Here is a 16,521-nt window from a genome sequence, read left to right as displayed (position 1 = left end):
AAGTGGAGTAAAGGACTATTGGGCAAGCGCACACAAAAAGCGTTTCATAATCTCAACCAGTCTAAAATTGCTTTTTTATGGCCGGTTCCTTTCCTGCATACTTGGGACATCTGTGGAGCAATTGTTCCTCACGGGTGGGATTTCTGTGTCCTCAGAGCTACTGCAACAAGGTTGGCTTCAAGCATCCAGGCAGGCCTGGCACTGCTAGGGTCAGCGAGGAGAGGGAACATCCCTGAGGACACTTGGTAGAGGAGCTGCACGGTGGCCTGGGTCTCCCCAGGAGCTCTGCAGGCTCCAAGGGTGGCTGGGAAGATCAGCTGGATGCTCAGCTCTGGGTCCCACTGCGTGGGACTGCCTAGATTTCTGAGTTATGTCACCAGGGTATTCCTTAAGAGAAAGGGTAAATGTGGAAACACACGGCCTCAGTCTAATGCAAAAGGATTTCCTCTTGGAAGAGGAGGGGTTGGACTCCTCTGGGAGAGGCAGGCTGGACAAATTGTTGTTTGAGCCATTCCCTATGCTGGGAAGGAAGGATTTCCAGGTGCTCCCTTCCTGGCCATCAGCAGTGACAGGCTGGTCCCTGACCTGCGAGGGAAACGGGGCTCCATCCTCTTCTGCAGTGCATGAATCTGGCACTGGGACATGAGACAAGGAGATGAATCAACAGTCCTTTCCCATGTCCAGTTCCTGTGATTAAGACACTAATTAGAGTGGCTAAAATGCTCCGGGAACGGGGATCTGGAATGCAATGGCTCGACAGTTCTCAGCGAGCTGCTAGGAGGGAAGAACGCCCCTGCGGTCACGGGAGCCTTGGCTGTGGCTGGGAGGCATGGAAAGATCAGAGGCTGGCGGCTTCGGCTGTCCCCGTGCGACGGCAGCGGCCGAAGTGCTCGGGGATCAAACGGAGGATGGGGCAGCTCAGGACCCGTGGCAGCCTGCCCGTGATTTAGCTGCATGCTCCACCTAGCAAGCCCGGCATAGCTGTCTGTTCCGCAAACAGACTTTCTGGCATTTTTCTGTGTCTGTGACTCCACTCGTGACCCTGTGAACCTCCCTTCAAGTCCGCCGAAACAGTCTGTTTTCATTCTACGATCTCCAAGGCGCATTAATATTTAAAAGCCGTTGATAAGATGAAAGAAGAGCGATCTTTCTGGATGAATTAACGGAAAGGACATTTGCTGCTCCCCGATGCTCTGGGAACTGGCGTTCGGCTAACATCGAGCACATCTTCTGAATGGGGCTTAGACAACTAGCAAATTTAAATGAAAACAAAACAAGTTCTTTGTAGAAAAGGAGCCTTCCTGACCTCCAGGACTCCTGCTCTTCCTGGTGGGCTGGCTGGAAACAGCAATACAATCTAGAAAGATTTCTACTCTGGGACTACTGATTCCACTCTGACCCACGGCTTATGTTGACTGAGGGATGGGAAAACTGCAGAAGGATTCCTTGGGAATCTAATTCTTTCAGCTCACTGCAATTGTAACTCTGCTGCTGAATTCCCACAAAGGCTGGAGCATAGCTGAGCTTGGCCTGCTGGCTGGGTCTGCTTGTGAAAATAACTTTTATGCCGCATATGTGATGAATGGGAACTTAAGACGCGGAAGGCGCAGATTGCTTCACACAAATCACTCCATTGAACACCACAGCCACACTGCGATGTTGTGTGCGAACAGCCAAGACAGTATGAATCTCAAAGATGAATCAGGACGCCTTGTCTGCTAATTGAGGAAGAACTGACAGAGCCATTCAGAAAATAATTTCAAATAATTAATACATCTGATAATTTTACAGTCCACAATGGCATGTTTTGTGAGCAGTGGAAAACACAGCACATGCCCAACTGTTTGGCATGAAGTGCTACAAGAACAGAGCAAAATAATTCTTATTAGCATCCAGCTGCTCAGATGGTCTCCGGGACCATCCTGACCCAGTTCCCAGGAGACACATCCCATTCTTAGAAAGCCAGCAGGGGTCAGATGGAGACCGGAGGGAGGCCGAGAACTCAGGGGCCTGGAGACCTCTCTCACCGCAGTGCTGGGGCTGGGGGAGGCTCGAGGCAGGGGTGCAGAAGCCCAGACCTTTGCAGCTGTTCCCCAGCACACCCAGGCTCCAGAGCAGGCAACCTGGCACTTGTACAGGTGCCGATGGTTCCCTTTTGCTGAGGAAAGGCATGAAGCTTGGAGCACTTCAGAAGCTCACAGCTACATGCTAGTGAGATGCAAACTACGCAGTAGCAGCTAGCTAACCCTCATCAGAAAATGAGATGTGGTGAAAAGCAGGAGAGAAGTAGCTTATTTCTCTACACACTTTTAGACTTCTCCACAACCAAGTAGCAGGCCTGCACCTCAGAGGGCTCATGCAGTCATGTAGCCATCTGTGGTGCCTTATGACGATGTATCACTCTCTCTGTGGGCCCTGTCTTGCTGCTCTGTTCACATACTGCTTCATCCCAAGCACACCAGAGTCAACAGGGCCATTCCTGTGGCCCTGTGGCCCTGTGGCATGGACCACATGCTCTGGCCACTGCTTGCTCCTTGGGAGCAGCATCCCTACCTTCTCTCACCTGATTTTTCTTCTAATCACATCCTCAGGATGAGAAAGCATCTATCAAGACCAAGGTGCAGGGAAGATGACAGAGGGAGACAGAAAGCAAATGGCAACGTGATGACCCAGCAGCTGCAGGATGTTGAGCTGAACACAGGAATTCGCAGCATGCACGAGCAGGGCAGGGGCATACGTTTGTTTTTTAGGAGGAACACCAAAATGCTATCAGCTGCCACCAAGCTGAGAAGCTTCACTCAGCTCCCACTAGCACGATATGTCCACCACAATGAAAAGAAACAAGGGGAAAAGCCATCAACTTACTGGGTTCCCATCGATGCCTGGAGGTCCTCGCTCCCCAAAATCACCAGGAAAACCCTGAGGAGGAAAACATCAGTATTACTTATTGATACAGCCTGGCGTGAAGGCAGCCAGCTTAAAAACTGTCCCCAGCACGCAGCGCAGCACTTGACAGCAGGTCACCAGGAAGCCTGGGCCAAGCCGCCTGCTTGTCCTCGTCTAAACCACCCCTGCTCCACCAGCACGCGCCCAGCGAGAGGCTCCGTGGGGCCAAGAGCTGATTCACTCCCCTCTCCTGGGGCCAGTGAAGGGTAACCAGAAGTCTCGTTTACAAGGCTCAGCCGTGAGCCGCACATTCAGTGGTGGAAACCTCGAGAAGAAAACCCAGCGAGGAGATAGGAAGGCTTTTTCTTTGGCCGTGCTGTGAAAAGCACCCCTTGCTGAGGCTGCTGGACCCAACTTTTCATGCCTTGCCTCACAGGCTGTGCCCGGTCCTCTCAGCCCTGGGCAGGCTTCAGATGGCAGGCAAGGCTTTAGCAGCACCATGTAGAAAGCGTGAGAGTGCAAAGGAGAGAGAAAGGTGAAAATCAGTGCTTTTTTCTCCTTTTGGTTCACCGAAGTACTATCAGTATGTCCCACAAGGGTATGCAGCCCTGAGGATTACCCTGTGTAGTTTACAAGTGAAACCTTAATCCCACATTCGGAGGCTCAGGCTCTGTATTTAATGACACAGTCCTTCCTGTCCTCTTTAGGAAGAAATGTCCTAGTGATAAATGCAATACCTCCTTAAAAGTCAATCCTAAATCCTTTACGTTCTGGAAGAATTCACAAACCTTGCTGCAATGACTGTCCTCAAAAATGGGCTGTCAATCTGCATCATTTCATCCCACTGACTACCACAGTCATTTTAACAGTTCCCCCTTTAGCTGAATAGCTTAATGCCTGCTGGAGCCCATGCCGATGCTTAATGGAGCTGACCAAAGATGCCAGGAGTACTCACTCCGATGCATTTATGACCTTGCTGTGTGCCAGAGGAACAAACGGCTCCAAGCTCCTTACGGTCCGCACCCCAGAGCTGTGAAAGACCATGCTAACTACACCACAAGGCCTTCTGCATCGTCTCATTATATCTGATACAAATCTGGAAGGTATCAAACCATTATAAAAGAGGTACTGAGCCAGAACTCAATGGCATGATGTTCTCTTTCAGACAGCCCCCGTGCTGCACCAAGTCCCCCGTGCCCCACGTTCCACCAACGCACCCAGCAGCTGGCTCTCCCCTGTCCTGTCGTGCTGTGTCCCTCAGCCAGAGCTCAGCACAGGGATATAGCTGTGCTTAGCAAACCCTGCTGGTCACTACACTTCTGTCTTCGAGGAGGAAGCCGTTGAGTTTAAGCCCCAGCCTTCCCCTGAGCTTGCACTCCATTCAGCAAAGGGCTGGCGGGGCGCAGGCTGCACAGAGCTGTCAGGGACCTGCTCAAACACCAGCAGCTTCAGATAAAATATGACACTGCATCCCCTCCTTCAACTCTGAGCTCAGAGGGAGGTTGTTTGCTGGAAGAGCTGCCCATGGACAGAGCAAAGGCAGAGCCTAGCCCCAGGCTCTCCCTCCTAGACGTGGGCTATGATCCTGTTTTCCTCTCCACGCTATTCTGACCGTGGACATCAGGATGGAAACTAAGAACTGTATTTACACGTAAAAGGCTGCCTCGCCAGAGCCAGACCTCCACTCACCTTCAGTGGCTCACAACTCGTGGCCAACACAACCAGGCAGAAAGCTGCTTGGTCACACCCCAGGTGAAATACGGGGGATCTGCTGAGACAACTGTGATTTTGCTACCGACTTCTGAGCTAGGATTTCACCTCCTCTGTACCAGTTCCCTACAGTACACTCTCATGAATGGATGTGAGCTATCGCTTGCTTGTTTGGACTCAATACTTATATTTTACAGGCATCACGGCGAATGGGAAAGTTGTCTGCCTTTCCAGCTGGGCACTGCATCCCTCCAGCCTGTGCACAAAGCCAAGAAGCTGCGGTAAGCAACCACTGGAAAAAGCCTTCTGCCATCTAGAGACAAAGACGTCAAATATAACAAGCAGGCGGGGGGTGCGAGGGGGTGCAACCTTCTTTAATAAAAATAGAGGAAAAATAACTCTGCGACATGCTGAATCAATAAGATCCGAACAGAGATTTGTAGGGAAAACTCATTGCTCAAGCAAGACAAAAAAAAAAAAAAAAAAAAAAAAGACTGCCTTGGAATATTTTGCTGTTTACAGTCATACAACTTGCCAAGGAAAATATGAGTGTGCACAGCCCGATACTGTACTCACACTGCTGCAGAGTGCAGGCACAGCCCTCAGCACACCCCCAGCCACAGCCTCCCTCTCTAAGGGGGCACAGCCGGACACAAAGGGACCCACAGATGCCACCGAGCAACCTGGCCCTGGGGCTTCTGAGGTGTCTCCTGTTGAGCTAAGGCCTTGCCAGTTTGGGAAGGTTTTATTAGTTGGAATAGTAAAATGAAATCAATACAGCCACAGCAGCGTATCATCTAGGGAAATGCGTGCTCCAGACTAAGAGGATTTTCTAAATTTGGGTTAAATCTCTTCCAAAGCGATACAAACAATGCACTTTTCTGCCAGAAAAGTGCTCAGATAAGAAACTATTTAAATGAATGTTTCCCACTAATCTCTTTTTACGTCTCGGTTTCTAGTACTAACCTCACTGCTTAAAGATAAAGACACAGGAAATTCGAGGCATTTACTAATAGAGTTAATAAATATCTAGCTTTTATATAGGTGTTCCAACAGCAGAGCTCCAAGTATTTTCCAACGCAGATTATTCCTGTTTCAGAGGCAGAGAGCTGGGTACGTACCTGGGCTGAGGCTACTTGGCAAACACCACCCTGCAAGGGATTCGAGATGGAAACCTGTTCACAGCAACATGCTGCGGCTCCCTCACGGAGCTAGGGCTTCTCCCATCCTTGGGATGGGCTGTGAAAAGGTCAAAGTGGCAGAAAACAGAGAATAAAACCCAGAGGGATGTGGGCTGGCATCACAGCTACAACAGCCAGCCCCAGGACAGCAGGCAGCAGCAGAGTCCCATCCTTGCCAGCACCTTAATGTGCTGTCTGCTCTCCTGGTACATGCACCTCCCAGCCCACAGGTCTCTGTGAGGACGGTTGGTCCCCTGGTAATTTTTGGCCTCCATCATAAAACCCAGGAGAGGAGAGAAAGGGAAAGAGCAGCTGCAGTTCAGTGAACTCCAGGCACCTCCAACTTTGAGCTTGGCAACACAAGTATGAGCAGTCTTGTGCGTTAAATGAGACCAAAGCTGGGGGTTGTGGCATGAAGAAGGATGTCTCCAAAGACTCCAAAGACCTTGTAGCACAGTGCTGTTCACAGCAGGAGGCAATCAATCTGTTAAGCCCCTAACAAAAAAGGAAGCCCTCTTTTTCCATGGGATAAGCAGTAGCAGTTTAAACCACAAGAACAGTTCCAGCGACCACAGCATCCTAACTCCCTGGATCTCGCACGTCTGTAAAAGCTATTTTTTCAGATCCTCTCCCCTCTTGCCTCAGCCTGAAGGCCAGAGATGTTCCTCAGGAACAAAACTAGAGCTATTCAACTGAAACAAGCAGTGTAGGAATTGCAAAAGGACTATGGTAACCCCTTTGTTTTGTCCGACTGCGTCTCCTCTCCTGTGCTCTGCTCCAGCAGCCCGAGGAGCCCAAACACGGGGGCAGGCAGCTCAGCTCGCTTCGTGCCCATTACAGGAGGCTTGTAAAAGGGATCACAGAGCTCAGCACATTTTCCCAAGTCTCCTGACCTTCCCAAAGTGAATGCAGAGGTTTTTTTTTTTTTTTTTTTTGGTGTGGAAAAGTCCACTGTTTTCTCAGGGTGCAGCTGTTTTCTGGGAAGCCTGGTCCCTGGAAATACTGCTAAAGAAGTGGGATAACAAATGAAAGCACCCTAGTGAAAAACATCCTGCTGAGCATCCTGCTTGCTCTGTGGGAGGGAGGGGACACGCAGAGAAGGACCAGGACCAGGAAGGGATGGCAAAGGGCGGCAGAGCTGGGAGGAAAAGGTTCGCCTCACACGTCCTGCCGGCCAGGAGCCAGCGGGGCGCTCCTCCGCCGTGCCTGGAGGCAGGTATGACAAAACTTTTGGCTCCATCTCACAGCTGGGAAATACAGGAGGTAAAAAAAAAAAAAAAAAAAAAAAAAAAAAAAGAGTAAAGCTCAGCTGAATGGATTTCACATCGTCCGAAGGAGAAATTCAATGAAAGAAGTGAGGTGAAACTTGAAGAGGAGCTGGAGAACAACCATACAAGCAGATGGCTCACACTAAGCAGGACCCAGGGCTTCTGTGCTCCCCCTGCCCACCCCAAGCCGTGGCTGCAGACTTTGTCCTCACTTTGCTCGGTGAAGGCAAGGAACCAGTGCTGGAGAGGGAACCGAGACACAGAAACACAAGCTGATTTATCCCAGGTAACACCGAGAGGCCTGAAGCTGGACCAGTGACCAAACCTACACCTTGAGGTCCCCCAATAGTTCCTTAATCCTTGTTCATCCCGCTCCCTGCAAAGGGCATCCTCTCGCATGCCAGGAGACTCCTGCTGAGAACAACCAGACCCAGACAGACTCTGGAAACAGCTCCTCCTGCAGCGGGGATTACATCCTCCTCCACCTCCCCTTCCTTTCTTCCTCTGCTTAAAGCAAACAGAGCAGCCTGCCCGTCCTTGCCGTCAGCCAAAGGGCTGCTCCGAGCAGTTGCCACCACTTCTTGCCTCGTGCCCCGCAAGAAGCCATCGTGGGGGAAACCGAGAGCGGTCTGATACGCCGAGCCCTTTGCTTTCCCGAGGCCTTTTCAGGTGTGCGCATGTGGGTGGGTGTGTTGTATGCATGCGCCATCTGATCCAGTTTAAAACACTTTCCCTGGTGGAGTAAGGGAGGCAAGTCTGGCAGCTGCTGCTGCGAGGAATCCTGGCAGGTCTGCGCGCCAACAGAATCCTTCTCCAAAAATAGGATTTTATTTTCCTGTTGGCTGAAGGTGAAGCTGCTCGAACCAACCAGTCCTCCTGTCTTGTCTGCGAAAGGCTGCATTTGCCAGTTGGCTCCGGCCAGGTAAATCTCTGCCCAGGAGTCTCCCCAGGGACGGAGCGTGCAAGTCAAACAATTTAAACCAAAAAAAAAAAAAAAAGATTAAAAAAAGGTGATGGGGAAACGAGGCTGAGGGTGAGAGAAGGCATTGACTGGAAAAAAGAAAAAAAAAGAGGGAGAATAAAATAAACAAATGTAGCTTATGTTGGCAGCTGACACCTCTGAGAGCATTCCTGGTGGAGGGCGCAGACGTGAGCCCCCCGCAGGTGGGTGCGAGGGTGAGCGGGGTGGCTCGGGACCAGCGCTGGGTCCCCGAGAGGCCAGAGTCACCCTGCGGGGCCCCTGGCAAGGCCCCTGCTCCGTCTGGCCTCCTCGCCAGCCTTACTTCACGCAGCTACGTGGGAGCCTTTGCCTCCTGCTCAGTCTAGACCCGGGACCGTGACAGCTCGCATCCCTGCAAAGAAGGGGGGTGCCCCCTCTGCGGGGTGTGGGGCTGGTGGGCTTGCTCTTTTGTCACCCCAGAGGGAGGTTTGCTCTCTGTCTGTGTCACACTTCACATCTCCTTGCCACATCCCCTTTGGATAAAGATTTCGTGGCAGTTTTTAGCGTAGCTACCCCTCCAGCTGCGGGAGCCTGCCCCTCCAGGGCAGCCAGTTCCACCTGCGGTGAGCCAGCTTCCCCTAAAGCCCCTTCAGCCAGACACCACTGAAGTCACCCTACAGCCCCTCCACCCTCCCGACCATCAGCTTTGCTCCTTTTATGCAAGTATGTGATCTGATCCTGCTTCTGAGGGGCTCTAACAGAGCACAGATTACACAGACTCTATTACCTAACGCTGAAGAGCGCTGAATCTGCCAATGCCTCTAATTATCCATGGCCAAGATTTCCAAATCAAGCAGCCTCCTATTTAAGCAAGTCAAGATCAAAATGCTTTCAGATTCAACAGGGACAGTTGTGTTAGTTTTTCTTAGTTCTGATGAAAAACATTTTGGACTTTGGTCTGATTTATGAATGAACGTTTCCCCGAAGGAAGAAGGATGCTCTCGTGCTTAGGAGATGTTGATTTAATTCTTCACGAGCTTTCTGAATGACAGTGGACAAATCACTGAGAACATTCTTGGAAACATCCTTGGTTTCAGCAGAAGTTATGGGTCTTGGCACCTTTCAAAGCCTTTTGCCTATGCTTTCAGTGCTTCGTTTTGCCTATTCTCTAAAAAATTAAATATATGCCAATATTGTCCAGCTTGCCAGATTATTTGGATGTTGTAATCACAAGCATAGAACATGTGCTGGTATCAGAGTGATCAGTAACCACACAAGTGTCTCACCACAGAGATTTGGGAAACTCTGGACATGTGGAATGCAATTTGGGCCAAAAAAGAGACCGTGAGATTTGCTCTGGGCTTGGTCCTGCATTTCAGAGCAGTGAGCCCGGCCCAGAAGGCAGAAGAGAACAGCTGCCCAGTCTCAGCAACCAGATTAAGCATTAAAGAAGACACCGATTGCTCAAACTAAATTATTTCAACAATTTAAGCTAATAAAGAAAAATGATAGCAAAGAATCAACTTAGACGGTTAGCAGGAAAAACGCAATCCACGGGTTAGAAGTCTCTCTTGGTAACGAGGGAGTTCTGCTAATTACCAATTTTCAGGACCTCCACTTTACATTTCTTGCAAAAAGGATGATTAAAAGCATTTTTTAAAAAATCAATCAGTTCCAAAGAAAACACAAAGTTTTTGGTGCCGTGCTGGGGTAGCAGTACAAGACAGAGCGAGCTACCTGAGTCCTTTCCATCAGCTCCTACAGCCCACTTGCACTCCCTCCTGAAGCTCATTTTGGTGGTTTACCTGCACAAACACCCCTAACAGCACAATTACAATTAAAATTACAATTTAATTACAGTATTTCTTTAAAGTATTTTTATATGTGAGCCCATGTGAGCCACAATACTCGGTGCCATAGATGAGAGCTCTCAAGGTGCATTCCTAAGCCACGTTTGCCATATGGGCAGCCTTTCTGTGCCTCCGAGGAGACCACTCCAGGGAAGGAGTTTGGCAGTGATTTGTAAAGGAAGAGGTACTTGGAAATGCTGTTAACAGCTTCCCAAATCTCAGCTGGTGTAGTGCAGGAGACTCTAGCTTGGTTCCCTCTAAAATGCAAGGAAGGGCCTCAGCTTCATCCAAAGCAGAGAAAAGACTGGAGCTGTTTAAAGTCTCAATCCCTACAGAAGGGAGCACAATTTATTTTCTCAGTGATTTGTGGTTATGCCAGCGTTTCCAGACACATGGCAAAACTCGTCCCCCCATTGTTTGCACGGACAACAGCTACGGCTGTGTAACTTGGCAGAGCCGCACACGCTTACGTTCCCCACCAAGTTATCTTAGCCATACGTCAGGAGGTCGGGGGAGGCTGTAAAATGAAACCTCCACAACCCCAAGGCTGCCCTGCTTTTTGCTATCTGGTCTCCCAAGGCAATACGCTTTCAGATGATGCAACAGCCTTCCCACTGCAGTAGGGAGTGCAGGGATATCGCATGCGCTTCTAACAACTTATCAGATGGAGAAAAAAAGAGTATTTGGAGGCTTGGCATTCACTGGAGGCATGAGTTAAGACATTAACTTTATAAGTCAACATGGAAGAAGACAGCAGACATGAAAAATAGCTTGGCAAGAAGGCACCGCCGCATTACAAGCTGGGAGCTGGCAAGGGGGACCCCGGCTGTGGTCAGCTCCTGGAGAACGGATGCCAGATTCGGCAGCTTGCCACCGCATTGATGCTCCCAACAAATACTGAGCCTACATCAGAGCGGCTGCCAGATCACTGCTGGCTCTCGTGACCTCCATGCTGCGGCCGACAGGCAGAGGGAAGGGAGGCTTCTGGTGTCACCCCTATAGGGATCCCTAATGCTTAAAATCCCCACACCAAACCTCTTCTCTGACATCGGAGCAGCAATCCTTGTCACTCACATGCCACATTTTGGTTGCTGAGCCCAAAGGGCAGCTGAACATGTTATCCCCACTTTGCACAAACCCAGGAAGAGCCAAACAGCTCCTCTGAAGTCACACACCGTGGGGAAAATGGGTTCCCACACCCCCTTCCTCCCCCTGGGCAGTGCAGCATCTCCCCACCTGGCCTTGGCACGCTCCGGCCGCTCCCCCAGTGGAGCTGTCAGCCTCCTGGCCATGCATCCTGAGTGCAAAGCCTCCCTCTGTGCCTGTACTTCCAGCTCCACATCACGTTATCTCCTCCAAACAGCAATGCTGGCACTTACCAAAGGCTGCACAGAGCCAGGTGGCAGTGCCCGAGCTGTCGGCAGGCATTTGCCCCCTGGCTGGAGGTCTGCAGGCACACAGGACGCCCCCTCATACCGCCCAACAGCTGGGTATCGCTCACCAACATGAGGTACGGGGCAGCAAAAGGTAAAAAAGTAATGACCAGCACTGCTAGGGAAGCCAAAACGACTGCTCGAGGTATTAGTGACTGGCTCACCCTACTGCTACCTCAACCTCCCAGCCCTGGGGCTAGGCTGGTCCTCTGGATGTCCCAGGACCCAACCTGACGGAGCCTTTCTGGGCCAGGGCTCTTCCTTCTCGAGGTGTTTGAACAGTGCCTGGCTCAGTGAGGCTCCAAGAGGGCCAGGCACAGGACCAGCAGCACCGCCGGGCTCTCAGAGTAGAAGGCAACCTCGGGCGTCTTTGCTAAGATATGAACAGACTGCAGACAAACACAAGAATTACGAAGTGTGTCTTGGAACTAAGTTTTGTTCCTTCCTATCTCTTTTAAAATAATACTACTAAAAAACCCACTTTATAAGCTAAAATCAGGCAGAAGACAGCACTGCTGGTGTGCTATTGATACTCTACATACGTGAAAAAAGAATATGGGACACAAGCACTCACCATTAACAAATGGGAACCAAAAAGAGCTCAAAACTCTTTGGATACATTTCCTGAAAGTTCCCCTCTAAGTTTTTCTCTAACAGGACACGAGAACTTCTGAAAATATCATATTCTATTTGAAGTTTGCTACAAACTACAGCGCAGACGTACCTGACTGTAGCTACCCGTCTCCCATGGTGTAAGAAAAACACACCACTTTCAGCTTTTCCCACCTCCAATGGTAACTAGCCGTATCTCCTCTTCCTGTGTGTTACTTCAGTGTCAGCACGTCTCCTTTCTAAAGGTGAATTAAGAGTGATAGATCGCTTGCATGCCATGATGGAAGGTGACAGCAGCATCTATCATTCCTTCCCCCCAGCATGGCCCTGCTGCCACCATGGAAATGTGGCCTTTTTATACTTTTTTTTTTTTTTTTTTTTTTTTTTTCCCAGACACCAAACAGAATGCCATAAAAAATCCATAAAAACACTACAAAAAAACATTTTTGCCAGCCACTGCAATGGCAAAACTGAAGGTTTCAGCAGGCAGCCCCTTCAGCTGCAGGCCTCCAGCCTACCTCTAAACCAGGCAGCAGACCCGGAGATGTGCAGAGGGCAGCTATTTCCTTCTCCCCAGCACTTTGTGCTCCGACTATGGCTCTCTCCCACCCCAGCCCCAGCCTCTCCTTGCCCAGGAGCCCCAGTGCCCATGGTGGGAAGCTCACTGGGGAGAGCGGAGCTGGAGGTGGGGCTGGCTGTTTCCATGACAGATCCACCGTGTCCCGCACAGCTCTGCAGAACTTAACTTCCCTGGAATGCTTTCAAAATCTGACTCATGTCCAGCTCGTCTATTTTAATCGTTTGCTCTTACATCATTCTGGGAGGCCCACGGTGTCACATGCAAACTCCCCCAGCCCCTTGCTCCTCTTAATCCGCTGCTGTCTCATACCGAGCAAAACTAGGTAGAGAATGTGTTTGATAACAGCTCCTTCCCCACTCCCCGGAGCATTTACCAGCCTCGGATGGTAGCTAATAAAGGCTCCCAAGAGCTCTCCATTGCTGTGACAGCGCTGAAGTAGAACAGGAACTGCAGCCGTGCCAGCAAACCTCGCGGAGAGGGGATGTGAGAGACCAGAAAAATCACAGCAGGCTCACGAACGCTGCAAGCCGGCTGGGAGACAGCCCCGGCCAGGAGATAAGTGCTGGGAAGGGAACCAGCTCAGCTGGTTCCTGCTTTCTGCTTTCCCAGGGATTTCCTGAATACCTCTCGATGCCACATAACCTTTTTGTTCACGCTTGGGAGTACAAATCAGCAGCACTGGTCCATTCAGGAGTTCTTATTAAACCTGATGGCACGAAACGGGGATGGAGCCACAGCTCTCAGAGAGAGCCGAGAAGAACAAAGGTGCTCACGTGCAGCCAGTTAGTCCCTTCTCTAGATCCCAAGCCTGAATGCCTCCAAGGTTTTGAGACTCCTGGGTCTCAGGGGAGTGCCCTGTTCATAACAGTGACCACAAGACAAAAAACCCTTGCCTGGAAGATTACAGGCGCGAGCCAAACAACAGCTGGGATGCTTTGAGCCCACAGCATGGGCTGTGCAGAAAGGAGCCGGAGAGCAGAAAGCCTTGTACCTAACGACAGTTGCTTTGTTTGTTTTGCTCTGGTCAGTGAGTCATCCTTACATCGAGCGGCTCGCTGTAGTTATTCATCACGGAGGTTTCTGGTGCAACGAGCGGCTTACAAAACTGTAAGACTTGGTACATGTTTCCACCACCGCCCCCAAAAAAATCCTCTCGACCTTCCCCCATCCTGGCGAGAGAAGAGCAGCCAGCCCGGATGAATGGGGCTCTGTCGAGCTGCTTGCACGGCTGTCGCTGAGAACAGCACGCGGTGGGCGTGGGGATCCTGGAAAGCACACGCTCGCATGCAAGGGGACAAGGGGAAAGCACTGGGTTTTTCCGTGCGTGGGTGAGAGGATATTTTACAAGGAGCCTGTGAGAGCAACGTCAGGAGATTGAGACACTCAGGCTGACATGAAGAACTAGGTGCAAAGGTGATGTGAAACACCAGAGCATGAATGTGTCTGCTCTCTGCACTGACTCCTGATCTCTGCACTGATTTCCTCAATCAGGCAGCACAAACCCCCATCTGTGCAGCTTTCAGTTCCACTTCCTATTTATCCCTACCTTCAGACACCTCTTCCTCCTGGTCATGCTCAAGTTTACCTGGTCTCCTTGCTCATCAACCATGTCCTCATCTCACCTGTCTGTACCACCAAGGACAGAAACGTGCCTATACCAAAGCATGCTGGCGTCATACAAACTGAGACGATACAAAGGTTGGAGAGAATCACAGCAAACAGGGAAATGTGATGGGACCAGTAGAACAAGCACAGATACCTGGGTTGTGGCAGTCACAGCAGGAATTAAACAGCACATTCAGTGGGAGCACGAGGGAAGACACTGCAGAAGAGAATCTGAGCAGTGTAGGACCCAAGGGAGCATGGGCAGTGCAACAAAGAACAGAAATGCCTGTGCAGTGGGCAGAGCATGAAAGGAAGAGAACAGTACTTGTATCTTCAGTTTTCTTCCTGCTTGAGAAAAGAGACATGGAAAGGTTTGTTTGATCTCCCCATTTAGTTCCCATCAGAAGACACTGAAGGGCCCAGCCAAAAGCCGTGTGTTTTGTTTACATTCAACAAAGTCTGCATAATAGACGAGGAAAAACTTTACCGGCCTACCCATCTTGCCCCTCTTCCCAGGAACTCCAGGGATCCCCTGCAAGGAAAACACACAGAGAAAAAAAAAATAATAGGTCTGGTTGAGAAAGCAAACAGCCAACCAACAACACAAAACAAAACGAGAAGAGAAAGGGGAATGCAAACCAGGCTAATGACTGCGGCATTGTTCGGGAAGCAAAATGTCAGCTCCTTGCAGTCAGCTGCGAGAGCAGAGGACAATTAACCTTCACCCACTAACTACGGCCCCGAGGACACACGCAGGCAGCATCCACACCCAGGGCAACAGGCTGAGGCTGTGCTTAGCAGGAGCAGTCATTAAGCTACTGGTCTGGAACCGACTGAAGGCCACCGCCAAGGCGCTCGCTGGAGAACTTCTGTTTATGTTTCTTATTTAGTTATACAAGCATTAAATCAGCGACTCTCGAGCGCAGGGCAGTCCCCTCCCAGGCAGGCACACTCACTCCCACATGCTCCCGGGGCCTCTCTGGTTTCTGGAGCTTGCGTTTGAGGGAGAAAAAGTGAGAATAAAACAGGCTTCATCTTACAGTGCCCTTCCTTAGGAGCTTGTGCTGGGGGAAGGGGGAGTCCTTGGATGGGTAGAGATGAGGCAAGTGGGGGGACTTGGGGAAAAGGAGCAAAAAAGCAAGAGAGGTTCTGCAAGGCTCTGAGCACATGGGTTTGGAGAAGGCGTGATGGAGAGGGTGGGAGGAAGGGAGGACACATGGGAACACAGCCACAGGTGCCCTTCCATGGGCCCCACAGTCTTGACTGCCCAACTTGATGCAACTGGAAGGAAAGCCATCATCAGGAACCCCAGGCACTGCTGCTTCCGAGAGGCAGGCTCCTTCCAGACACCTCCAGTTGGACACCCAAAATGCTGGGATACTGTGTTTGGGATGCCACTTCTGTGAGAGCAGGAAATTCCCACTCACGTTGTTCTCCATCCCCACCCCACTAAGATGAGATTGCAAGGGTGAGGAGGATGGCAGATTTTTAGTGAAGCACAACACAGAAAAGCTCCTTCCTACACATCACTGTGGTCTGAGGATCCTGCCTGAAGTGTGGGTTTTCCTGAGCTGAATATCAGCATCCTACAAGGACACAGGTCTTCATGCAAGGCCAGAAACAGGCTAAAGGAGTGTTCAAACACTAGGCATGCTTGCCTCTTTTCTCAGGAACAAGGATAGAAAAGGTTACACCAGGCTCTGAAGAACTGCAGTCAAGCAATACACCAAGGTTTTCTTCAGAAAATACTCACTCGTTCTCCATCAGCCCCTGGTAGCCCAAATAATCCCGGGAGACCGATATATCCCTAAAGGAAAGAAGAAACAAGTAGTCAGCTCTATTTATCCATTAGCAGCCAGTCAGTCTGTCTTTCCTGAAGAGCAGCAGAGCATCCTCCAGCGTTGGTCAGTGGCAGCCGTGATGAAATAAACCTTGAGGCAAGTGTATATGCCCATGGACTGCATGGTGCTGGCTTCCACGATGTAGTCCAAGGGCACATACCCTCACACCAGGGATCAGGAGGGTTCCGGGCAGGAAGAGGCCAGCAACAAAAGACCTTACCTGGGCTGGCTCTGAGCATACCTGAGGGAAAGGCAGCTTGGTTCAAGGTTAGCAGGAGTGATGGCAGAAGTAACCCATTCCTTCCACGCTCAGCAGCAGCGGTCGCATTTCGAGTACGCGATGTTTCTGTGCGCCTCTGAGATCCCGCTCAGACAGGACGCGCTGCATAAAATGCTACATTTCCTTTCCCTTGCAACAATTGAAGCCTTGTGTTTAATCCTCTTTGCTCAGCAGTTAGCACAAAGTTACCTTGTGTGCTGGTCCTTTGCAAAGGACTGTTTGTGCCAAACATGCAGAATCGAGAGGAAGTGAATTTCAGCAGGGAGCCCCCTCAGTGGCACCTCGCTGTTACAAGAGCCAAGTGCTAACACTGATTTTCTCTCATCTTTCTTTCT

General features: G+C 50.5%; 1 protein-coding gene across 4 annotated transcripts in view; it reads right to left on the bottom strand.

Moving 5' to 3' along the window:
- Window positions 1-16,521, bottom strand: part of COL27A1 (collagen type XXVII alpha 1 chain) — a 153,728-nt gene that overhangs the window by 82,585 nt on the left and 54,622 nt on the right. For all 4 annotated transcript variants that reach the window (XM_072025311.1, XM_038188066.2, XM_027470675.3 and 1 more), the window contains 3 exons: window positions 15,819-15,872; window positions 14,553-14,597; window positions 2,866-2,919 (listed from right to left, as the gene is read on the bottom strand). In XM_072025311.1, coding sequence (XP_071881412.1) covers window positions 2,866-2,919; window positions 14,553-14,597; window positions 15,819-15,872 — 153 coding nt within the window. The remainder of the gene's footprint in view (window positions 1-2,865; window positions 2,920-14,552; window positions 14,598-15,818; window positions 15,873-16,521) is intronic.

Source organism: Anas platyrhynchos, chromosome 18, assembly GCF_047663525.1.
Source record: "Anas platyrhynchos isolate ZD024472 breed Pekin duck chromosome 18, IASCAAS_PekinDuck_T2T, whole genome shotgun sequence".
Taxonomy (NCBI): domain Eukaryota; kingdom Metazoa; phylum Chordata; class Aves; order Anseriformes; family Anatidae; genus Anas; species Anas platyrhynchos.
Note: the sequence above shows the minus strand (reverse complement) of the source record. Positions and strands in the feature narration are given on the sequence as shown.